We start from the raw sequence: 18,902 nt of genomic DNA, 5'->3' as shown, positions 1-18,902 counted from the left end.
TCTAAATGACTAACATGGAAACACATGTTGGTTTTTTTCTAGCAACATAATATAATTTTTTTCAAGTTGCATTTATGGAACACTAATTTAATTGTACATCAATAACACAGTCAGCAATAGTATAGAGTGGTGCAGGGATGATGTACTTTTGTAGGCCAACCAGGAAGTTAACATCGCCCTGGTTCCCTCAACAACAAGCCAATGGGATTGTTCCATTGGGTTCTGGATTATTGCAGAAAATAAGCTCTTTGGAAAACAAATGTTTATGATATTTAAACGTTTTGTTCCGTAAGATAATCTTCACAAATGAACACCACTTTTATGATTTTTGAAGTGTACATGCAATCGCCAAGTAAAACGCTAATGTTAGGCCATAAAGAAACTACACCACTGTCACATGAGCGCAAGTATACACAACGAAGCTGTCAAGGCGGACGAGTCGGCATGACATCGTTTTATTAGTCTCATTTAGCCAGCGCTAAAATGCAAACTCATTTCCAGGTTTTAGTACTCGTTCCCGCATCGCTCTATAGAGAGCTGCTTGAAATGTCCGACAGCCCAATATGCAGCAAGACAGTGAGAGGAACGAGAAAGTTTCCTATGATTTTTCATAAAACGATGTAGTTTAAGAAGTTTAAAAGAATATTCTACATGAAAAAAAAATCAAAGAATACAGTATAGACCAAAGAGACTTATTGCACAACTAAAGGTAGTATAGGATGAAGAACCATTTAAAACAAAAGTACCCTGTAGCTATGTCTGGGAGTGGGAGTAAATTGTCTACGGACCTGATGACTGAATGTCCTGACAAAACCTGCGTAGTTTTCAGCTGAGAGGAAAATGACTCAGAGTTCTCATCTCACTACTAAAGTTGCTGGTATTTTGTTCAGTGCCAAACACTGTGTAGACCGGACTGTGATAAATGAAACCAACCGTAATATTCAACACCCTTTGTCTACTGTTAATTAACTAAAATGTCATTAACCAGGTGTCAATAAGGCAATTTCCTTGGCTGTTAAAACAAACAAGGGGCAACAAAGGGATAAGTTGGGCTAATATTGACCAAAGCGTAGTCGTGGTAACAATGAGGTTAGATTCAGTTTTTATCCTTTGGTGTGATCATGATGATTTCTTTAACCCTCTGAGCCATCTAATCAATTCATCACTAGAATTCTACTTAATTGAGTTGTAAAAAGAGCTTATTTACACTGTGCCAGTTAATGGTAAGAATGAGTCCATGTGTAGCACAGTAAGCTATTTAATCTTCTAGTACAAGGGGTGCCCAAACTTTTCCCTTGGAGGGCCAAAACTGGAACTCCCTGGTGGGCCACGGGCCAAAATTAAACACCTATTGTATTTTATTATTAAGGTGCAAAATGGTACTAGGATCCCAAGTTCCCTTAATTGAATATGTTTTACATAGTTAGCCCCTTAAAACCCATCTGCTGAATACAATTGGGCTCATTTATGCAATTTATGCATTTCCAAGACTGTTTAGGGACCCCAGTATGTAGAAATATTAAAATACACCATTTTTAGAATAGGCAAAAAAACCACATGTATACTGCATTCAAAGAACTGCATGTTTTCCCCAAAACTGCTTAGGATTATTATAAAGTGGGCATGTCTGTAAAGGAGGTCAAGGGACACCTTGACAAATGGCCATGCCAGTTTTTCCCCACCAAAATGTTGCCCAATTTTAGAGTATTAGCCTCCTTCCTGACAAGCTAACATAACATGATTGGTATAATGGAGTCCTTAGGTTTTCTGGTTTCATATGATGCCACTATCTTCTAACCATAAGCCCGAGCCTGGTACGGCCTCCAAAAGACAATAAAGTCGGTTGGGTCTTTCAATAAATAAAAGAATTTGCTAACATCTGGCGGGCCAAATCAAACCTGATGGCGGGTCAACTTTGGCCCGCAGGCCCCACTTTCGACAGCCCTGTTCTAGTAGGAGTACTAAACAACATTGTCATTGACCCAATGACTGACGTTTAAGACATTTACTAGGAGGAGGCTGAAAGACAACAGAACCTTTAGGCCTTCAAGTTCTCATGGCTTATAGAAACTCAGCAACATGGGCATCCCACTGGAGTCTTCAAACCTCTTATCTTGACCCTGGCAAACAGCCAACAAATATTCTGACCTGCCAAGGTCAGCTTTTGTTCGCATGCACCACTTAGACAAGAAGAATTATTCTCAGCCAATTCTAATTTAAAAAAAACAACCTCATCAAATGAGGATCTAATATAAAACACCAGTTGTGCATTACGTTAAAAGGCACAGTCCGTGCTCAACAGGTTAACAAAAGGGTCCCTCCACTGCTAAACAACTGGACATGCTACCATCCCTCTCAAATTGGCATTCAAAAATCCTGACAGCAAATAAATGTTATCAAAGGTTTGTTTACACATGTGTATATAATGTGCACTCTTCTAATAATAGCCAGCTGAGAAATTCACAAAAAGAAAATTGTTCATTTATAAGTAAATCAATTCAATTATAAATGTAAACATTAATCGACTGGGACTTTGAGCTGCAGTAGGATTAGAATATTTTTGGCATCATTGGGCAAAGATTCCATAATAATCTTTCAGCATATTGTAATTCAAGAGTTCTGAGAGAAAACTAGACTTCTGCTCCTCCTCATGGCTCTCTTTTCAGGCTTTAAAACATCTAGTCCGCAATGGGAAACTTTGAACAATCACAGGTCATTTCAGAGAGAGAGCGTTCCTATTGGCTGTTCATTCAACGGAGGCATCTGTCAATCGCTCGCAAACTCCGATCAAACAGTTGCGAACATTTACGCTAGGCAGCTCTGATCAAATATGAATCAATATTCTGTTACTGTAATGCCTATTTCTTGCATTAAATGTTTTCAGAAACATCTTGTAGTGTACTGTTTGGCTGTAAAATTTAAAAGTTTGCTCCGGCTGGCTCTTGGTATTTCCTCAACTGATCTCAACATGGCAGCCGGGTCACACATTTTCTTATTCGCATTACAGTAACAGCAACAGAATATTGATTCATATTTGATCAGCGCTGCCTAGTTTGGCCACTTGATCAGAGTTTGCGAGTGATTGACAGCTGCCCAGAGACGGCAAGGCTCCAGATCGGCTCTGATTGATTGTTTCCTCCAGTCTATGAAATCTTGCAGACGTCATTATGAGCACCAGAAGACACCGGAGGACACAGAGGCACATGATTTTTTTCATATTACCTGTTTCATGCAATACTCTCAGGATATAGTGACAGTTTTATAAAAATAACTTTTAATCATATTTGTTCCAACCTGCCTACTCCAAACCTTAAACAATGATGTGTAGCTAAATCTAGTTTTGCAGAGAAGCTGCAACATACTTACACATTGGCATGGAACCAGCAGTCTATAACAAAATACAGCTTTGATATTCAGATCGAACAGTCACAATAGGCCCAGCACAGAAATGCTGACTCAAGGCTGATCTCACGCTATGAATTTCTAGCTTGTTTACCTTTAGATCTTTGTTCTACAGTAGAAACAAAACAAGCATTGTGTTTGGGATCAAGGCTTGCCTTTGCTCCGAGGCTAAACTATCCCACAGCAACAGGACTGTGTGGGACAAAGTACTCTAAATCTAAACAGGCATCGGCTCCTAAAGAATCATTCAGGCTCCAGGAAGAAAAATAGACAAAAAGATGAAAAACAGGGCCTGGAGATGCCTTCCTATCCATCTATATTCATGCTGACAGGATACGCAGTATAAAGGGCTGAGGAAAGACAGAAATACATCTGATTAAAAAGAAAACCGCTTTTAAAAATAGCCGTCACTGACATCATATGTGGTCCTTAGGCTACAGTGCTGCAGCCCCACGGCATGTGCCACCTGTTCCTCTGCAAGTTGTCTGCTAGTGATTCATCCCTTTGTCCACTGAGTAAGATAAAACACTCCCTACTATGTTAAACTAGAGTGATGAATGTTCAGCTTCCCTCCACTCCATAAATCCCTGCAGGAGCTTCTGCATGGTGCTCACACTGGCATCTCAATGAGACGATCTATTCATACAGTCACATCTACGGCATTGAACAGTGCAGATTCTAAACATTGACTAATATTTAAAAAAATGACAACTAATCAAAATAAATAAAAACCCAGGGGAAATTAATCGATTCACCTATGTATCGCGATTTTGAAATAGATTTTTTAAATGCCAGAATCGATACATTTGCTTCATTTGAGTCTATGCGGAGGTAAAAGGAAGTTACCGCTTTTATTGTTGTAGTCTGAGTAACGTGACGTCATATCCGTTCCGTATCCTTCAACCAAAACAAACCCCAACAAGCCGAAACAACGAAGCGGAAAACAGCGGAAGGTCAGCATGGATACGACCTCCGCCCTCACATTTTTAAATCCAAGGTGCTAAACACTACACATCCAGTAAAGGATGGAAACACTTTGGATTTCTCACATTGCCAGGAAAAGCAGAGCTAGACATCACGGCTAAAGCTGCATTCTAACTCTGTCATGGACAGGAAACGTTATCGTATTGCAGTAACGTGCGGTCAAGCCAGCCGTCACTCTCATCTCCGTGGTCAAATCGGCCGACGCTACAACTGTAGAGCACCCATATACTGACATTTATGTTAAATGCATTCAAACACACCCGATGGAGCTGACCATGGATGTATAAAGAGAACGGAGCTGACGGGGGAGCTAGCAACGGACTTGGAGAAGATAGCGTTAATGTGTATACTTCACGTATGACTACGTCCGGTTTTCAAAATAAGGTGTTAACAAAGGGAACTGTATATACAAAATACATACAATATATGGAAATAAGATTAATTGGATTATATTCACCAGAAGTATAAAACATTACATGTACCTTATAAATTAAAAATAAAAGACCACTAATTAGTGAGGATAATGTCTTTATACTTTGATTTTGGGGTTGTTGGCTGATATTTGACTTCAGGACATCTCTGACTACATACATGCTGAACAGCAAACATTTTAATGTATTAATTTAGATGTTTTCCAAAGTAAAAGCTCTTAGAAGTGTAAGTATGGTGCGTATCGTCCCAGCTCTACTAAACATTGTAGCATTTTAAGGCTACAGCAGGCTGCATTCGGGCTGAAGCAGCCCCATGACGAGGGCTCATCTGGGGAGCTGGGGAAAGGGTAAACACTGATGGAGACCTGCTGAACTCAGTGAAGTGTCTCATCCCATGCTGGGTAAATGACAGCCTTCCTGCACAGCGGGGATTTTATTCACAGAGCCGTTCTGTTTGAGCAACTGGGATTATGTTTAAATGGTATTCTCTGTCTCTCTCCTTCAAAAGAGCTCCCATTAAGCGAGAGCCCAATCTATTTCTAAGAAACAATTTAGAGAGAATGGTCTGCAAATAGTCTCTTTGCCTGAATGATGTGAGGTACTTTAAAAGTTCCTGTTCCTCAAGTTTTCCTATAACATTTATTCTAACAAAGCTGGGTAAGAAGTTACATTTGTAATAAGACCGGTACCCACTCTCACCATTTTATTCTTGCCCTTTGTGAAATTGTGTCATCAGATATTGCTTCCAAAATCTTTTCACTGGCACTCAGGCGGGCGGATCTGATTCAGACAGTTTCTCTACATCGCTGCATGGGCAGCAGACAGATTTGCAATTCTGTTTTATTCTGGGCAGGGAGTATAAGTGAGGCTGTGCTCTCCCATGGGCCTTTGGGAACACGCCCACTCAGCTGCCTGTGCAGCATATGTAGAGGTACCGTCGCTCTGCTTGGTATTCCTTGGCTGCAGACCAGCTCCTGCAGGACTGAAAGCACCACTTAATAAGTCGGAAAATGTTACAATTTATTAAAAAAAACAAAAAAATACTACAGTTAATATTATTTTTAGGCCCCTCGATTTTTCTACATATCTTCAGGGATCTGCAATATATGCACTGTGAAATGTGTCGCAGCAGAAACATGCACCTTAGCAGATGAGGATTAAGGTTCTAGTCTTGTCCCAAGTTAAAGTCCCCCTCCAACCAGTGTTACTTCCTGTTTTTTTATTAACATTCTTTCTCTGCTGCATCGAGGAGTTGCACCGGCCACAGCGCACAGCAGTACGGATACACTTGTTGCTATGGTCCGCCATTTGAAATGCTGTTTCGGACTTTTGACCCGGACATGTTAGAGGCCGGGAAACCTCCAAAACATCCCGAAACTGCAACGGCGTGAGGCATCAGCTGCTTACCATTCATTTATCCCCAGCAGGAGACGGTAAAGAAGAGAGCGAGTGAGGGGAGACAGTCAGTGTGTTGTGCTTATTCTGCCGGTGGGATTCCGTGTAATCCACTGCCTGTTCACAAATACCATAGTGAAAATAAACATCACACTAAACGAAGGTGGAGGAAACCAAAAAAATAAAATGAAAACCCTCAGTAAGCTAATACAACAAGTTGGGCTAGCTAACTACACCTAACTAAATAAGCTAGCTAACTAACTACTGATGAACAGATTTATCGGTTTGCTGCTCAGACGCAAGGGAGCATGAGTGCACCTGCGCATTTGGAGGATGATGAATGACCTGCAGCTTGTACTATAGCCAAACATCATATTCCCGTTTTTTCCCCATCTTTTTTTAACTCTGAGCACAAAATTAAGTTATTTGTCAAAAAAAAATGGTAAATAGTGTGGCTAATCAACATTGTCAGGAAATGACTCAAATCAATATGAAAAATCATAGTAATGCCAAAAGACACTGAAGGGGGGCTTCAAGTGCAAAAGTATATGATTTTTGTGAAGGAATTCTGTGTTGGAAGTAAAAACAAGATTCATAGTCTACAGCCATGCTAGCTGTTCTGTGAGGCTGTACTTAGGCACAGCGGTGCTTCCAGCTAAATCACAATGTCTGCAGGGAATAACCACAGTCTGTGGGATCCATCTTCTGGTGTTGACCATGATTGACGACCATTGGTTGTTTCATTAAAAGCCAAAAACATCAACTTCATGGTGGCACTACAGGAAAAGTCAGGGGATCACCAAAGCCATTAGGATTAAGCCTAAGAGGACCATGCATGTCAGTACAAAATCTCATGGCAATTCATCCAATGGTTGTTGAGATATTTCAGTCTGGACCGAAGTGGTGGAGCGACTGACAGAACAACATTGCCATCCCTTGTGCCACGCCTCTAGCGTTGTTATATACTGTTTAGTATATAAAAATGCCCAGCGCGCCAAGCTAAGAAAAGAACACACATGCTCTAAGACATGTGTTCTTGCCCCAAAGCCTTGGATGGAGGGACTAGCCTGGCACGTTGCTGGGATTGATGTCTTTTGATCAATTATACCCATTAGCGGGCAGCTGAGCCGATCAATAGCAGATCAAAGCTGTCAGGAAGTCGTTTCCTCCAATCCATCAGAGAAGAAGAACACTTGCCGGGAAGATGCAATGGGATGTGAAATGAAAGAGATGACCAGTTATCTTTAGATGAAGCTAGATTATCAAATATTACAGCAGCAGGGCTGCTGCTTCTGGACTCCCAGAGACTTCAAGCTTCAAGTCAATATCGACAGACTATCTTTAATCCCTTTTTCAAGGAAAATCCTTCAAACTGAAGATCTGGAAACTCTTTTCTCCACAGCTTGTTGGCTTTGCCTCAGGATTCAGTTGAAGTGGAATGTAAGGATGTCGGGACAAGAAGACCCCAAAAAGAACAGATATTATGAAGGTATAATTGAGATTCAAACCTGTACGTATTTATCGGTAGCATCATTTCACTTCAACAGTGTTTTAGTTAATACCGGTTCCTCGTTGCTGAAGAAGAGCTGGTGAGGTTCAGCAAAAGAGAGCTCACCAGACAAGCCCTGTGACCCGCCCCACTTTGTTCTAACCTGCAGCCAACTGAACTCATCTGCCCCACCCTTCACACACCTCAGGCTCTCTACACAGACAGCATTACATGCTCTTGCACAACAAGGAATGATTTTGTTTTGACCAATTTTCAGGATATTGTGGTTTTACTGTTTTCTAGAATAGAATTTCTAAATCCCCATGGCAATTCTGTTGAAATGTGCTGTGTCTTGGGTGTGGCATCATATTTCCCTGGTTCATTCGCCACACAGCAACACACCAAGCTCGTGTGTGGTACTGCAGCAGGGAAAACATGCATCTACTTAATTGACCGATCCTAAGTCCCGACCCCCTTAGTTACTGTTGCTAGGTCGGACAGCTTGACAAAAAGAAACATGGCGACGCCGGTTCCGTGTAGCCAGGTGCCGCAGTGTGTATTATATAGTTTCTGGGCGCCAGGCAATATAGCTTCAAGGAGATGACAGTAAGGACTAAAGTATGCAATGGAAGGATATATTCACAATGATGAAAGCTTTACTCGGGTAACATTTCTCGTTGGGATGCTTGACGTCGTGTATATAAAAATAAATGACACCAAAAGTTACTTCGGAGTGGCACGTAGCCTTACAGATACAACACAAACAAAGGAACGAAATCAAACAAAATCTTGCAGGTTCACCAAAACCTCCTTCAGCTCAGACTCCAGTGGGGCCCTCTGGCAGCGACAAACCCGCCACAGACAGACAGAATAGGTCCTCGCTGGGAGCCAACACCAACACCGTGCTGCTGGAGGCCTATAGGCCATATTGCTGGGCCCGCTGGAGGGAAGGGAGGCACAGGAGAACCAGTAATAAAGTTGACCTTTGACCTTTGACACATCAAGTTAATCTGCTAAGAATCAGTCACTTCATTCAGGGAGCAACAAACCGTTCCTGCTGCTGCTAAGCGTAGCTTATTAGCCAGCTAGCTAGCTGGCGAGCATGGAGAAATGTTTGAGTCAGTCCACATCATCAAGTGACGCTGAGCCCAAACTAGCTAAATTGAGAAAATATGACTACAGTTATATCGGGCGTCATGTGTATTCAGGTGCTTGCAAACGAAGTCATGAAGCCAGCCAAGCTAAAGCGACATCTGATTACAAAGCACTCAGATTATCAGGGCAAAACAAAGTGGTACTGTATCTATGAAATCTGTTTCTGTTTATCACTATCGAAAATGTCTAAAGTATTTAGGTTGAAAAGTTATAGAATACAAATAGTTCCAAATGCCCTCTAAGAATACAAATAGTAGTAAGCATATGCATAATCGGTGTTACGATTAATGAGGGGGTCCTTGGAAAATGTTCTCCCCTTTAAAAAGTTTGAGAACCCCTGATGTAGCCTACCTTCACTGATATGATGTTATCTCAGGTTATTATTGTCCACTTGGTTGTTCTGTCCTGCTAAATGTTCAGTAGGCCTGATGAAGGAAACTTAATTTCATGTGCACCATCAATGGTTTAGGTAAGTTTCATTCAGTATCTTTCTCTGATAACTAATACCACCAATACACTAAACAATTGTGTGACACTGACTGATCCTACACTCCTGACTATTGGTCAAATATAAATATTTAAGTTCATATCTGTTCATACAGTTGGTTAAAAGGCCGAGGTAAGGCTGTCATTTGGAGGTCCTTTGTATGAGATGTGAAGGTGAGTGGCATCTTCTCTGCTTTTGTTTGCACTTCATTCATGATAGACCCACTGAGCACTGCGGTAAAGAAAAGCATTGAATTCTTGGGTTTTCAGGAAGAAGATTTCTGAATGGTGAAATGACTTTTGATCGTCAAACTGGAGGCGTTTTACATAAGCCGAGTTGGGCAGGAGTGAAATTCAACAGATTTTGAATTATTCTTACTATTAGACTGGCAGGTATTTTTTTACATTTATAAAAGATTTAATAACACATCAAGATAAATATAGATGACTCCTTAATGGCTTGTGTTACAATGGAATTATTCTTTTGTCATTTTTCTAAGTAGTTGCATAGAGTTTCAAGGAGCTGGAACAGAAAAGACAGAATAAATGAAACAAAGCAACCTACATGAAAATCACAGCAATGTTCTCAACACATTTCATCTCCATCCTCCTCTGATTCACAACAGAAAAATATTCTCATCATTGAATATTTGTTTCAGTTTCTGGGAGGAAATGGGTGCAGAGCCCCACATACATTATCTGGTATCAAGTCCCGGAAGCAGTTTTTCAGAAGTCAGTTTCAAATCAAACTTGCCTATACTGAGCCAAATATACTATAAGATTATTTTACTGCACTTCCTACTAGACTGTATTAGTGGTGTATACAAATCCAGACAGAATTGTGGCTTCTGTTTGCTACAGGATTTCTGCTAATCACGGTACAATTTCTGTATAAAAGCGCTGCATGTTTTTGATGTGTGCATGTGTGGGTAAATATGTAGTATCTGCATCTGCGGTTTCACAGCCTCAGTGAGGAAATGTGTCGGCTGCACAAGCCAAAACTCAGAGTTTCATTTGCTTAGAAAGCTGTTCCCTTGAGGCGCGCTGATTGATGCATTAGACAACCAACCAAACCCCACTTTGAAGCATATCGGTCCGGTGATTCAGCAGTATTTCTGAAGCCAGCTCTAGTTTGTGCGATGGCAATCTGTGTGCAGTGAAAGATGGAAGATGGCATTTTGATTCAGTGAGCAAAATCTCATGGCAGCCATGCGGATGCATCTACCAAACGTATTCCCATCTGTTTGTCTGAGGTGAAACGAAGCATGCAGCAGGGGGATTACCTCCAAACAATTAGCTTTTACAAAAGCACCATGCAGTATTGCTCCTTTGAAAAACGTGCCTATGGCAGAAACATCTATGACCCAATAAAACGCAGTAATCTGAGGTGTTCAAATAATGACCTGGTTGAATGCTCTGAGGCTGGAACTTGCAAAATGCTGTTTCCACCGCGAGCGTGGGCACACAGACTTGGAAACAGCTGATTGGCCTGCTTTACGCCTTCAGCTTTGTCAAGGAAATCTTTAGCCAGCCTCCTTTGTACAGGCAGTGTAGAAAACACCCAAAAAAGTATGCAGCAGGAGAGACTTCCTGACAGCTCATTTAACATTCTGCCTGCTTCCACCCACTTTCTCTGGAGCCCCCACCTCTCTGACGTTAGCTCATTCTTTTATGAAAAACAGAACATCATGCCATCTTTCCCTTTATAGACTTCCACCATTACGAGGTTTCTCTGACTGTACACAGGAACCCGGAGAGAACAAGTGGTCTCTTCACCGCAGCCTCTGTGCTCATGCCCCCGTTCCTGACATACTTGAGTCCAGTCGTGTACATTAATAAATGATAGTGGCAGAGCTGACGGGATTCACGCCCGCCTGGGCACCAGCTGCAATTATAGCAGACATGTCAGAGAGACACAGCTCCACCGGAGACAACCCAATCAAACACGAGGCTGGCGCTGGCGCTGCCGCTGTATGGATGAGCGCCGGTTGACAAATAAAGTCCCCTCCTCGCACTGATAACAGGCACAGACTTCACTCCTCCAGACTGGCTGGGAGAGACCCGTCACCAGTGCAGACCTGCAGGGTCTCCAGTGGCTTCAGAGTTCAAGCCATTTTACCAAACAAGCTACAGAATGAGGCCAACCACTGCATCGTACTTTCTAAAACCCTACAAACCTCCTTGATTATATTAGGCCAAAGGTTAATCTTGCCGATAAAACTTCACAGCAGTCACCATAATTACCATGCAGTGGTGATGTCAGCAGTAATTATGGGAAATGCTGATTGTGTGATCTGTGATCATTAGAGCAATACACAAAGACACTCTGCAATTCTGTAGTGCGTGGCATAATATATCACAAAAGGGCAGACAGACAGACAGAAACACATTAATAGATGTCTACGTCAATTTTCTTTTGCTAATGAAAAAACAGATTTTAATGAGCGATGTGCGAGCTATAACAAAGACTGAAGGAAGTTGCACCATTATGGAATTTAATAACATACATACGTTATTTACAGTGGTAGGGCTGTCAAAGTTAACGCAATAATAACTTAATTAATTCATTTCTTTAACGCATTAACTCAACTTGCAAGTTTTAGGTTGTCGTGGGCTCAGTTTTAAAGCTAGAGTGAAGATACTGGCATCATATCAAACTAGAAAAACCTAAAGAATCAATCGGTACCAAACATGTCATACTAGCTTGTCGTGAAGGAGGCTAAATAACGCTCCAAACTTACACTAAATTTAGGTGAGGAAAAACTGGTATCGCCATTTTCAAAGGGGTCCTTTGACCTCTGACCTCAAGATATGTGAATGTAAATGGGTTCTATGGGTACCTACGAGTTTCCCCTTTACAGACATGCCCGCTTTATGATAATCACATGCAGTTTGGGGCAAGTCATAGTCAAGTCAACACACACGATTTTTAGGTTGTAGCGGGCTCAGTTTTAAACCCATTGATACCAACCATACTAGCTTGTCACAAAGGAGGCTAAATAACGCTCCAAACTTACACTAAATTTTGGCGAGGGAAAACTGGCATCGCCATTTTCAAAGGTAGTCAGCACACTGACACACTGACAGCTGTTGTTTCCTGTTGGGCTTGAGTTTGCCATGTTATGATTTGAGCATATTTTTTACACTAAATGCAGTACCTGTGAGGGTTTCTGGACAATATTTGTCTGTTTTATTTATAAAGCAAGCATCTTTGCCCACTCCCATGTCGATAAGAGTATTAAATACTTGACAAATCTCCCTTGGAGGTACATTTTGAACAATTACAAAATTTGCAATTAATTTGCGATTAATCGCGATTAACTATAGACAGTGATGCGACTATTCGTGATTAAATATTTGAATCGATTGACAGCCCTACTAAGTGGCCATGATGAGAAAAGATTGATTGATGAGAAATGTTCCTCATTAAAAATTCAGGCCTACTGTCAGCTACAACAAATATGTTCATATATGTCTCACACATATTTGTAATTATTCTAGATATTATAAAATGTCCTGTATTACTTAGAAAATCTGCTCAAAAACATACACAGAATCTGACAATCAGGTAGAAGACTTCCACGAGAGAAGGAAAAGAAAGGGAGCCGCAGCAAACCTAAAAAGCACCATAAACCTCTGCTTTAACATTACTACCAGTTGCTCATTCAGCATCTAAATGACAATAAAGACAGGTGAATATTAAATAATAAAGCTTGACATAGCACACACACTCAAAAATAGTTTAAAAAAATTGCGCAATTCAATTCTGAAAACCTATAAATCCTTTTTTAATACTTTGCCTTTCAATGAAAAAGAAATGATGAGTCTTTATCTCTCCATCTCCCCAGTTTGGTCATTATTTATAATGTCAAAGCATTCAGCCATTTTCGTGGTCTGGTGAATACAGTACACTCCCTGATATTATGTTTGTGCAGCCAAATCCCCTTTGGCTTGTTGCTTGGCACTTAATATCCCAAAACTACCCAAGAGAAAAGCCAACCAACAGGCTTACATTTGTATGTTATTATATATCTAATTTACTTTCATTTAGAGATGAAAATACCGTGAAAAGATAGAGAGGAAAGTGTCCTCATTGATCAATTGACTTGTATATAGACATTTTATTTTATTCTTATTTCATTGTTGGCCATTGGTGCTTTTCTATATAATTATTATATAAACACCTATTTTTTCACGTGTTTTGAGTCCATAACAATCCACATCTTTACTTGTCCAGCTTTGTTGTCCTTGCTATTTCTATGTCTGTGTAAGTACAATGAGAGAGCTGCATAAAACCGGTGTCAAATTTCTTGCACCTATGGACTTGGCAAAATAAATCTGATTCTGATTGATTACGAATTGATATTTTTAATTAATTGATTATTGTTTCAGCACTAGTCTTAACCATAAGCACTGCAGGGCCTCATCCGTTGTCCGCATGCATTCTGCTAAATGTGAAATTGGGAGCATTTCTATTGCCTCCGCATGGCTCTCAACATGGCAACAGCTGAGCCGGCAGCTCGTAGCTAACGGTGCTAACAGTGCTGTCAGTGAAAACAAAGGCAACACTGCTGACAGAGCTAACAGTGTTAACCTTGGGGGAACCGGAGGGTGGGTGCTACGCTTCCGCAATGGTGCCACCGGTCAGGACGACATAAAAGAGTATAGCAGCAAAGAGACTAGGGATGTTAATAATTAACTGTTTAACCGTTAACCGACATTAAGCATTTTAACCGATTATTTTAACGTTTAACCTATTATTGGTTAAACGGTTAAAAGAAATATTAATAATGAATTAAAAAGCTGAGCAAAACTCAGCGGAGCGGCTCGTCACTTCAAGGAGAAAAGCTGGTCCACCTTAACAGCCCACCTTAAGAAAGTCTGAGCCGGAGTTGCAGAATACAGGAAATTGGCTCCCGTCTTGAGCTCACTTGAGCGGAGCGAAGGAGTTGTAGTTTCGTAGCATTTATTCACCGACAAATAAACTGCGCACACACTGCTACACCTACGTTCACAGCTATAACGCCACCAACAACCCCTCATTCACCTGCGCCACACACACGGTCTGTCGGGCACTCGCTAAAGTTACGCCGCGCTGACAGAGCTTATGTGTGTGGCGGCGGCGAGCACAAGCCACCGGTAATGCTAGAGCTGCTAACGTAGCACAAACACACACACTGTTTGCCGGACACTCGCTAAAGTTACGCCAGGCAGACAGATTATTGTTACACTGGGCAGACACACAGCTGACAACCTTCTAAACTAAACTAAATGTGCGGTGGAGAGTTACTGGGAAAGTGGCTGCATGTCCATGACACTACATGCAGCACCATGGCTGCTACAGTAACTCTCCCGGACGAGTGAACTGGAGACAGTGAACGCAGCACCGTGGCTGCTACAGTAACTCTCCCGGACGAGTGAACTGGAGACAGTGAACGCAGCACCGTGGCTGCTACAGTAACTCTCCCGGACGAGTGAACTGGAGACAGTGAACGCAGCACCGTGGATGCTACAGTAACTCTCCTGACAGTGAGCTGGGGACTCAGTTGTCTGTTGTGCTCATACACTGCAGCTGGCGCACTGCTGCATGTAAGGCACAAATCTTGTCAGTTCACAGTTAATAATCTGTTAACGAGGGTTGGTTATCGGTTAAGGACATTTTTTTAAAATTAGCATCCCTAAAAGAGACGAATCTCCGGTATTTTTTTGACAACAGACACTGCCGCCATTTTTGGACTGAAAATGCTTATTATATATAATATTTTATTGTTCCACACAGGATATTTTGGTAGAATATGACAATAGAATAGAAATAATTTTGTTTTACTTTTGTATGGCACTTTTTAGGCAAACGTTTAACTGAAGTCAGGTAGTCGCTTTCAGTCCAAAATGGCGAAAGCATAGCTTTGCTGTTGTGTGCTGATGTTGCCATGGAACGAACAATTGACTTTCACTTCTTGGCAGTATACGTTCTTTGACGGCGTTATCAGCAGTAATCGCTGTATGAGAGCAGTGCAGAGCAGCGGCCATTAGCTAGCCAGTGGGGCACGCTCACATGCACTAACATGCACTAAAAGCACCTGCAGCCGGCCCGGATATGTAAATTTAGCAGAGAGAACCTCGGATTACAACACACACAGAGGGAGAGAGACTTCATTCTCTGCTCAGGTAGACATTACTCCTCTATATCTTTACATAGACAATAGTTGTTTGCTGCCATATTAATGCTCTGGATATCGTATAGTGGACCTTTAAGTTCAGTTAAAGCATCTCAGTGTTACCCCTTGTTGGGTATAGAGCCAATGCTCCATTGTACAGATATCAGACAACATATATCCACTATTATTTAGATAATACGTATGCTATGGTGTCGTAAATTGAACAATATATACTATGTAATGCATGACCCCCCACTATACTGGATGATCAATAGGACCCACAGAAGGACTGAACCATGACTAATGTGGTTCATTTGGCTGCTCAAACCTCTGAATTAGACCGTAGACAGACGTGCCCCTGTTCAAAAAGACAAAGTAAATCTAAAGATTCAAATCATGTCTCAGCCCAGCTCAGCTCAGTGTAATCTTGTGGGAAAAACAATGTTGTTGTTGCCACATTGAAAACCTCGAAAAAAAAAAAGGAGAAGCTTTTGAATGTGAGGGTGTGGAGATGGCGGCAAAGACAAATCAAAGATGAGTCTCCCACAATAATGTCGCCATGCAGAGATCTAATACTCAGACAATTATTAATAGAACAAGTCATCATGCAAAAACACACAAACTTGGTCAGCCTCTGCAGACAGCTCAGACTGGAACAACTCCAGGACAGACTGCAGCCACACAAGTTATCTCATCGCCACTGACAACACACTGGGTGTGTCTCAGTCTCAACACAGGAATATTTATCAACTTGGATCATCCACAGCATCACACACAAGCTACATGCACATATTCAGCATTACTCATGTGAAACCCACCCTGTATAAATCCTAACAGCCAGTCCGGGCTGTTTCTAACTAATAGGCAGCTTAAAGCTGTAATGTTACTGTTGAACTTAGAGAGACTGCAGGCTCCAGTATGTGAAGCCTTACAGGCTGCTAATGTGATTAAAATCATGCCCTCCTCCTCCACACCCTCACAAACACACATTTCACCAGTGAAGACATGTTTTTATCCTCCAGTTTAAACCCAACAACTCAAACAGAGACGCATAACCTCCAGACTACAGCTATGGCTGCATGTAGGTGTCTCCATCAACATGAACTTGCTGCCCGGCAGCAGGTGAACCGGGTTCAACTCCACGTACACCACTAAACACATGATGAACTTCTTAAGAAGAGGATTAAAACACGTCTCACCACTTTGCTCCCCCAGAAAGACCAGTTTGAATTTTCTTAAAGGGTTTCCAAAGTCACTGCCCACGGACATGTTGAGGAGGAGGAGGAGGAGACACTGTGGACACCGGAGGACAGGCTGAGGACAGGCTGAGGGGACTTGTGTTGTTCCCACTCGAGGTCGGTGTTGGTCGGTGAGGATGCTGGGTGGAGCAGGCGGTTGTGTTTCCGTTCAGCCCCGCTCTCTCTGTCTGTCTGTCTCTTGGTGATGGGAGCACTCTGCTGCTGCTGCTGCTGCTGCTGCACCGGCTCGGCTCCGTGATGACTCTCTCCTCACCGGGGGGCTTCTGCGCATGCGCGGCCTCTCCTCGTTCTCCGTTCATCTGACAGCCGTGATATAAAATGACGTCATGTGAGTCAGGGAGAGAGGGAGAGGCAGCAGACAGACATGTCAGCTGTGCTGCTATAGGGCCCACAGGTTCATCTGTCTGGAGGGACCTCTTCTCTTGGTTCTACTCAAATTATAATGACATTAGTATACGTTTGTGTACATACGGGTGTATGTGTGGCAAAAAACATTCAAGCTAATATTTTTACATTATACTTAAAGGGACTGTTTGTAAGAATCAGAATTGCTTGTTAACAGCGACACCTGTGGCCATTAAGTCAGTGAAAGTCAGCATTGGGCTTGGGCTTGTGCTCGCTCTAAATAGACATTAACGAGCATCGCTCAAAACAGTGAGGCGACACACGTCAGCTAAAACCACAATATCACTCTATATTTCACCTGCTTGGCAGTAATGTTAGCTGACCAGATGAAGGTCTCTCCATGAATCAATGCTGATCCTAGTGTCGGCTTTTCCTGCTTCAGCCCCGCTCCTTCAGCCTCCGGGGCTCCGCAGCGAGTAACGTTATCGTCCCGCCCGCAGCCGGAGTGAACAGGTAGACACCGGCACCCGGTCAGAGACGATAACGTTTCTCGCTGCGGAGCCCCGTCACTTCACAAGACATGGAAAACCTCTGTTGGTCCGGAGGAGCTGCAGCAGTTATTTCTGCACAAACGTCCACTGTGCATTCACTAGATATTCTCAGAGTTAAACTAACTCTTATGCAGTGTGGAGGTTGCGCGCATGAATGTGAGGTGGAGCGAGAATGTGCGCGTTGTGTGAGTGAAGACAAGCAGAGGAGCAGTCTGAACAGCGTAGCCACACACAAGCACACATATGCGAGCACGCATGGCACCCCGACCCGGTAGATTTATACCTGTAAAAATGTACAAATAGTCCCTTTAAAAGGGATATTCCAGTGATTTAATATTGCACTCCCATAAAGTTAGGGAACTTGCGAGACACAGATTTGAAAAAGAATGGTCAAAATCAATTAAGGCAGAGAGGCAGAGGTATCTTGATTTTTAGCAAAGAGTATACTATAGAAGCAAAGAGATGAAATGACTGTGCTTTTTTTTACAACAGCCGCTGCCGCCATTTTGGACTGAAACCGCTCCGCAAGGCCGAAGGCCTTGTAAGGAGGTTATGTTTTTAATAACTCCGCTCAGCCTGTGCAAGCCTGGGCTTTAAGACATGCGCAGTGTAACTGATGACGCGATGTACATGAAACCTGCCTTGGCGGAGGTCTGTGCTCTCCGAGTGCACTTCTAGTTATATTTATAATATTTCATTGTTCAACACAGGACATTTCAGTAGAATATGACAATAGAATAGAAATAATTTAGTTTTACTTTTGTACGGCACTATTTAGGTGCACGTTTTACTGGCGTCCGGTAGTCCAAAATGGCGAAAGCGTAGCTTTGCTGCTCGGCGCTGATGTTGTAATGGAACTTTGCTTTTAGTCCCCAGTATGGTTGAACCCCAATAAAACACTGGATACAGTTCCCATAATGCAACTTGATAGGATCTTTCAAATACTCTCTTTGTCTCAAAATTAACTTTGTAGATTTGTGTTTCCAAGCCCGAGCTGCAATAACCCTTGGTTATTTTCTCAGACTTTAAAAAGTATCCGACATATATTTAAAGGGGACATATCATGCTCATTTTCAGGTTCATACTTGTATTTTGTGTTTCTACTAGCACGTTTACATGCTTTAATGTTAAAAAAAACACATTATTTTTCTCGTACAGTCCGTCTGAATATACCTGTATTCACCCTGTGTTTGAAATGCTCCATTTTAGTGCCTGTCTCTTAAAGACCCCTCCTGAAAAAGCCCAGT

The 18,902-nt window shown here is 42.1% G+C and overlaps 1 protein-coding gene across 3 annotated transcripts in view; it reads right to left on the bottom strand.

Moving 5' to 3' along the window:
* rab6ba (RAB6B, member RAS oncogene family a) overlaps positions 1-16,993 on the bottom strand; it is a 74,873-nt gene extending 57,880 nt beyond the window's left edge. Inside the window, exon 1 of one of the 3 annotated variants that reach the window (XM_074636564.1) lies at positions 16,700-16,993. In XM_074636564.1, coding sequence (XP_074492665.1) covers positions 16,700-16,769 — 70 coding nt within the window. In that variant the 5' untranslated portion in view covers positions 16,770-16,993. The remainder of the gene's footprint in view (positions 1-16,699) is intronic. The other 2 variants (XM_074636565.1, XM_074636566.1) reach the window with 2 other exon arrangements.
* Positions 16,994-18,902: the final 1,909 nt, after the last annotated feature.

The sequence above is a fragment of the Sebastes fasciatus genome, chromosome 5 (assembly GCF_043250625.1).
Source record: "Sebastes fasciatus isolate fSebFas1 chromosome 5, fSebFas1.pri, whole genome shotgun sequence".
Classification (NCBI taxonomy): domain Eukaryota; kingdom Metazoa; phylum Chordata; class Actinopteri; order Perciformes; family Sebastidae; genus Sebastes; species Sebastes fasciatus.
Note: the sequence above shows the minus strand (reverse complement) of the source record. Positions and strands in the feature narration are given on the sequence as shown.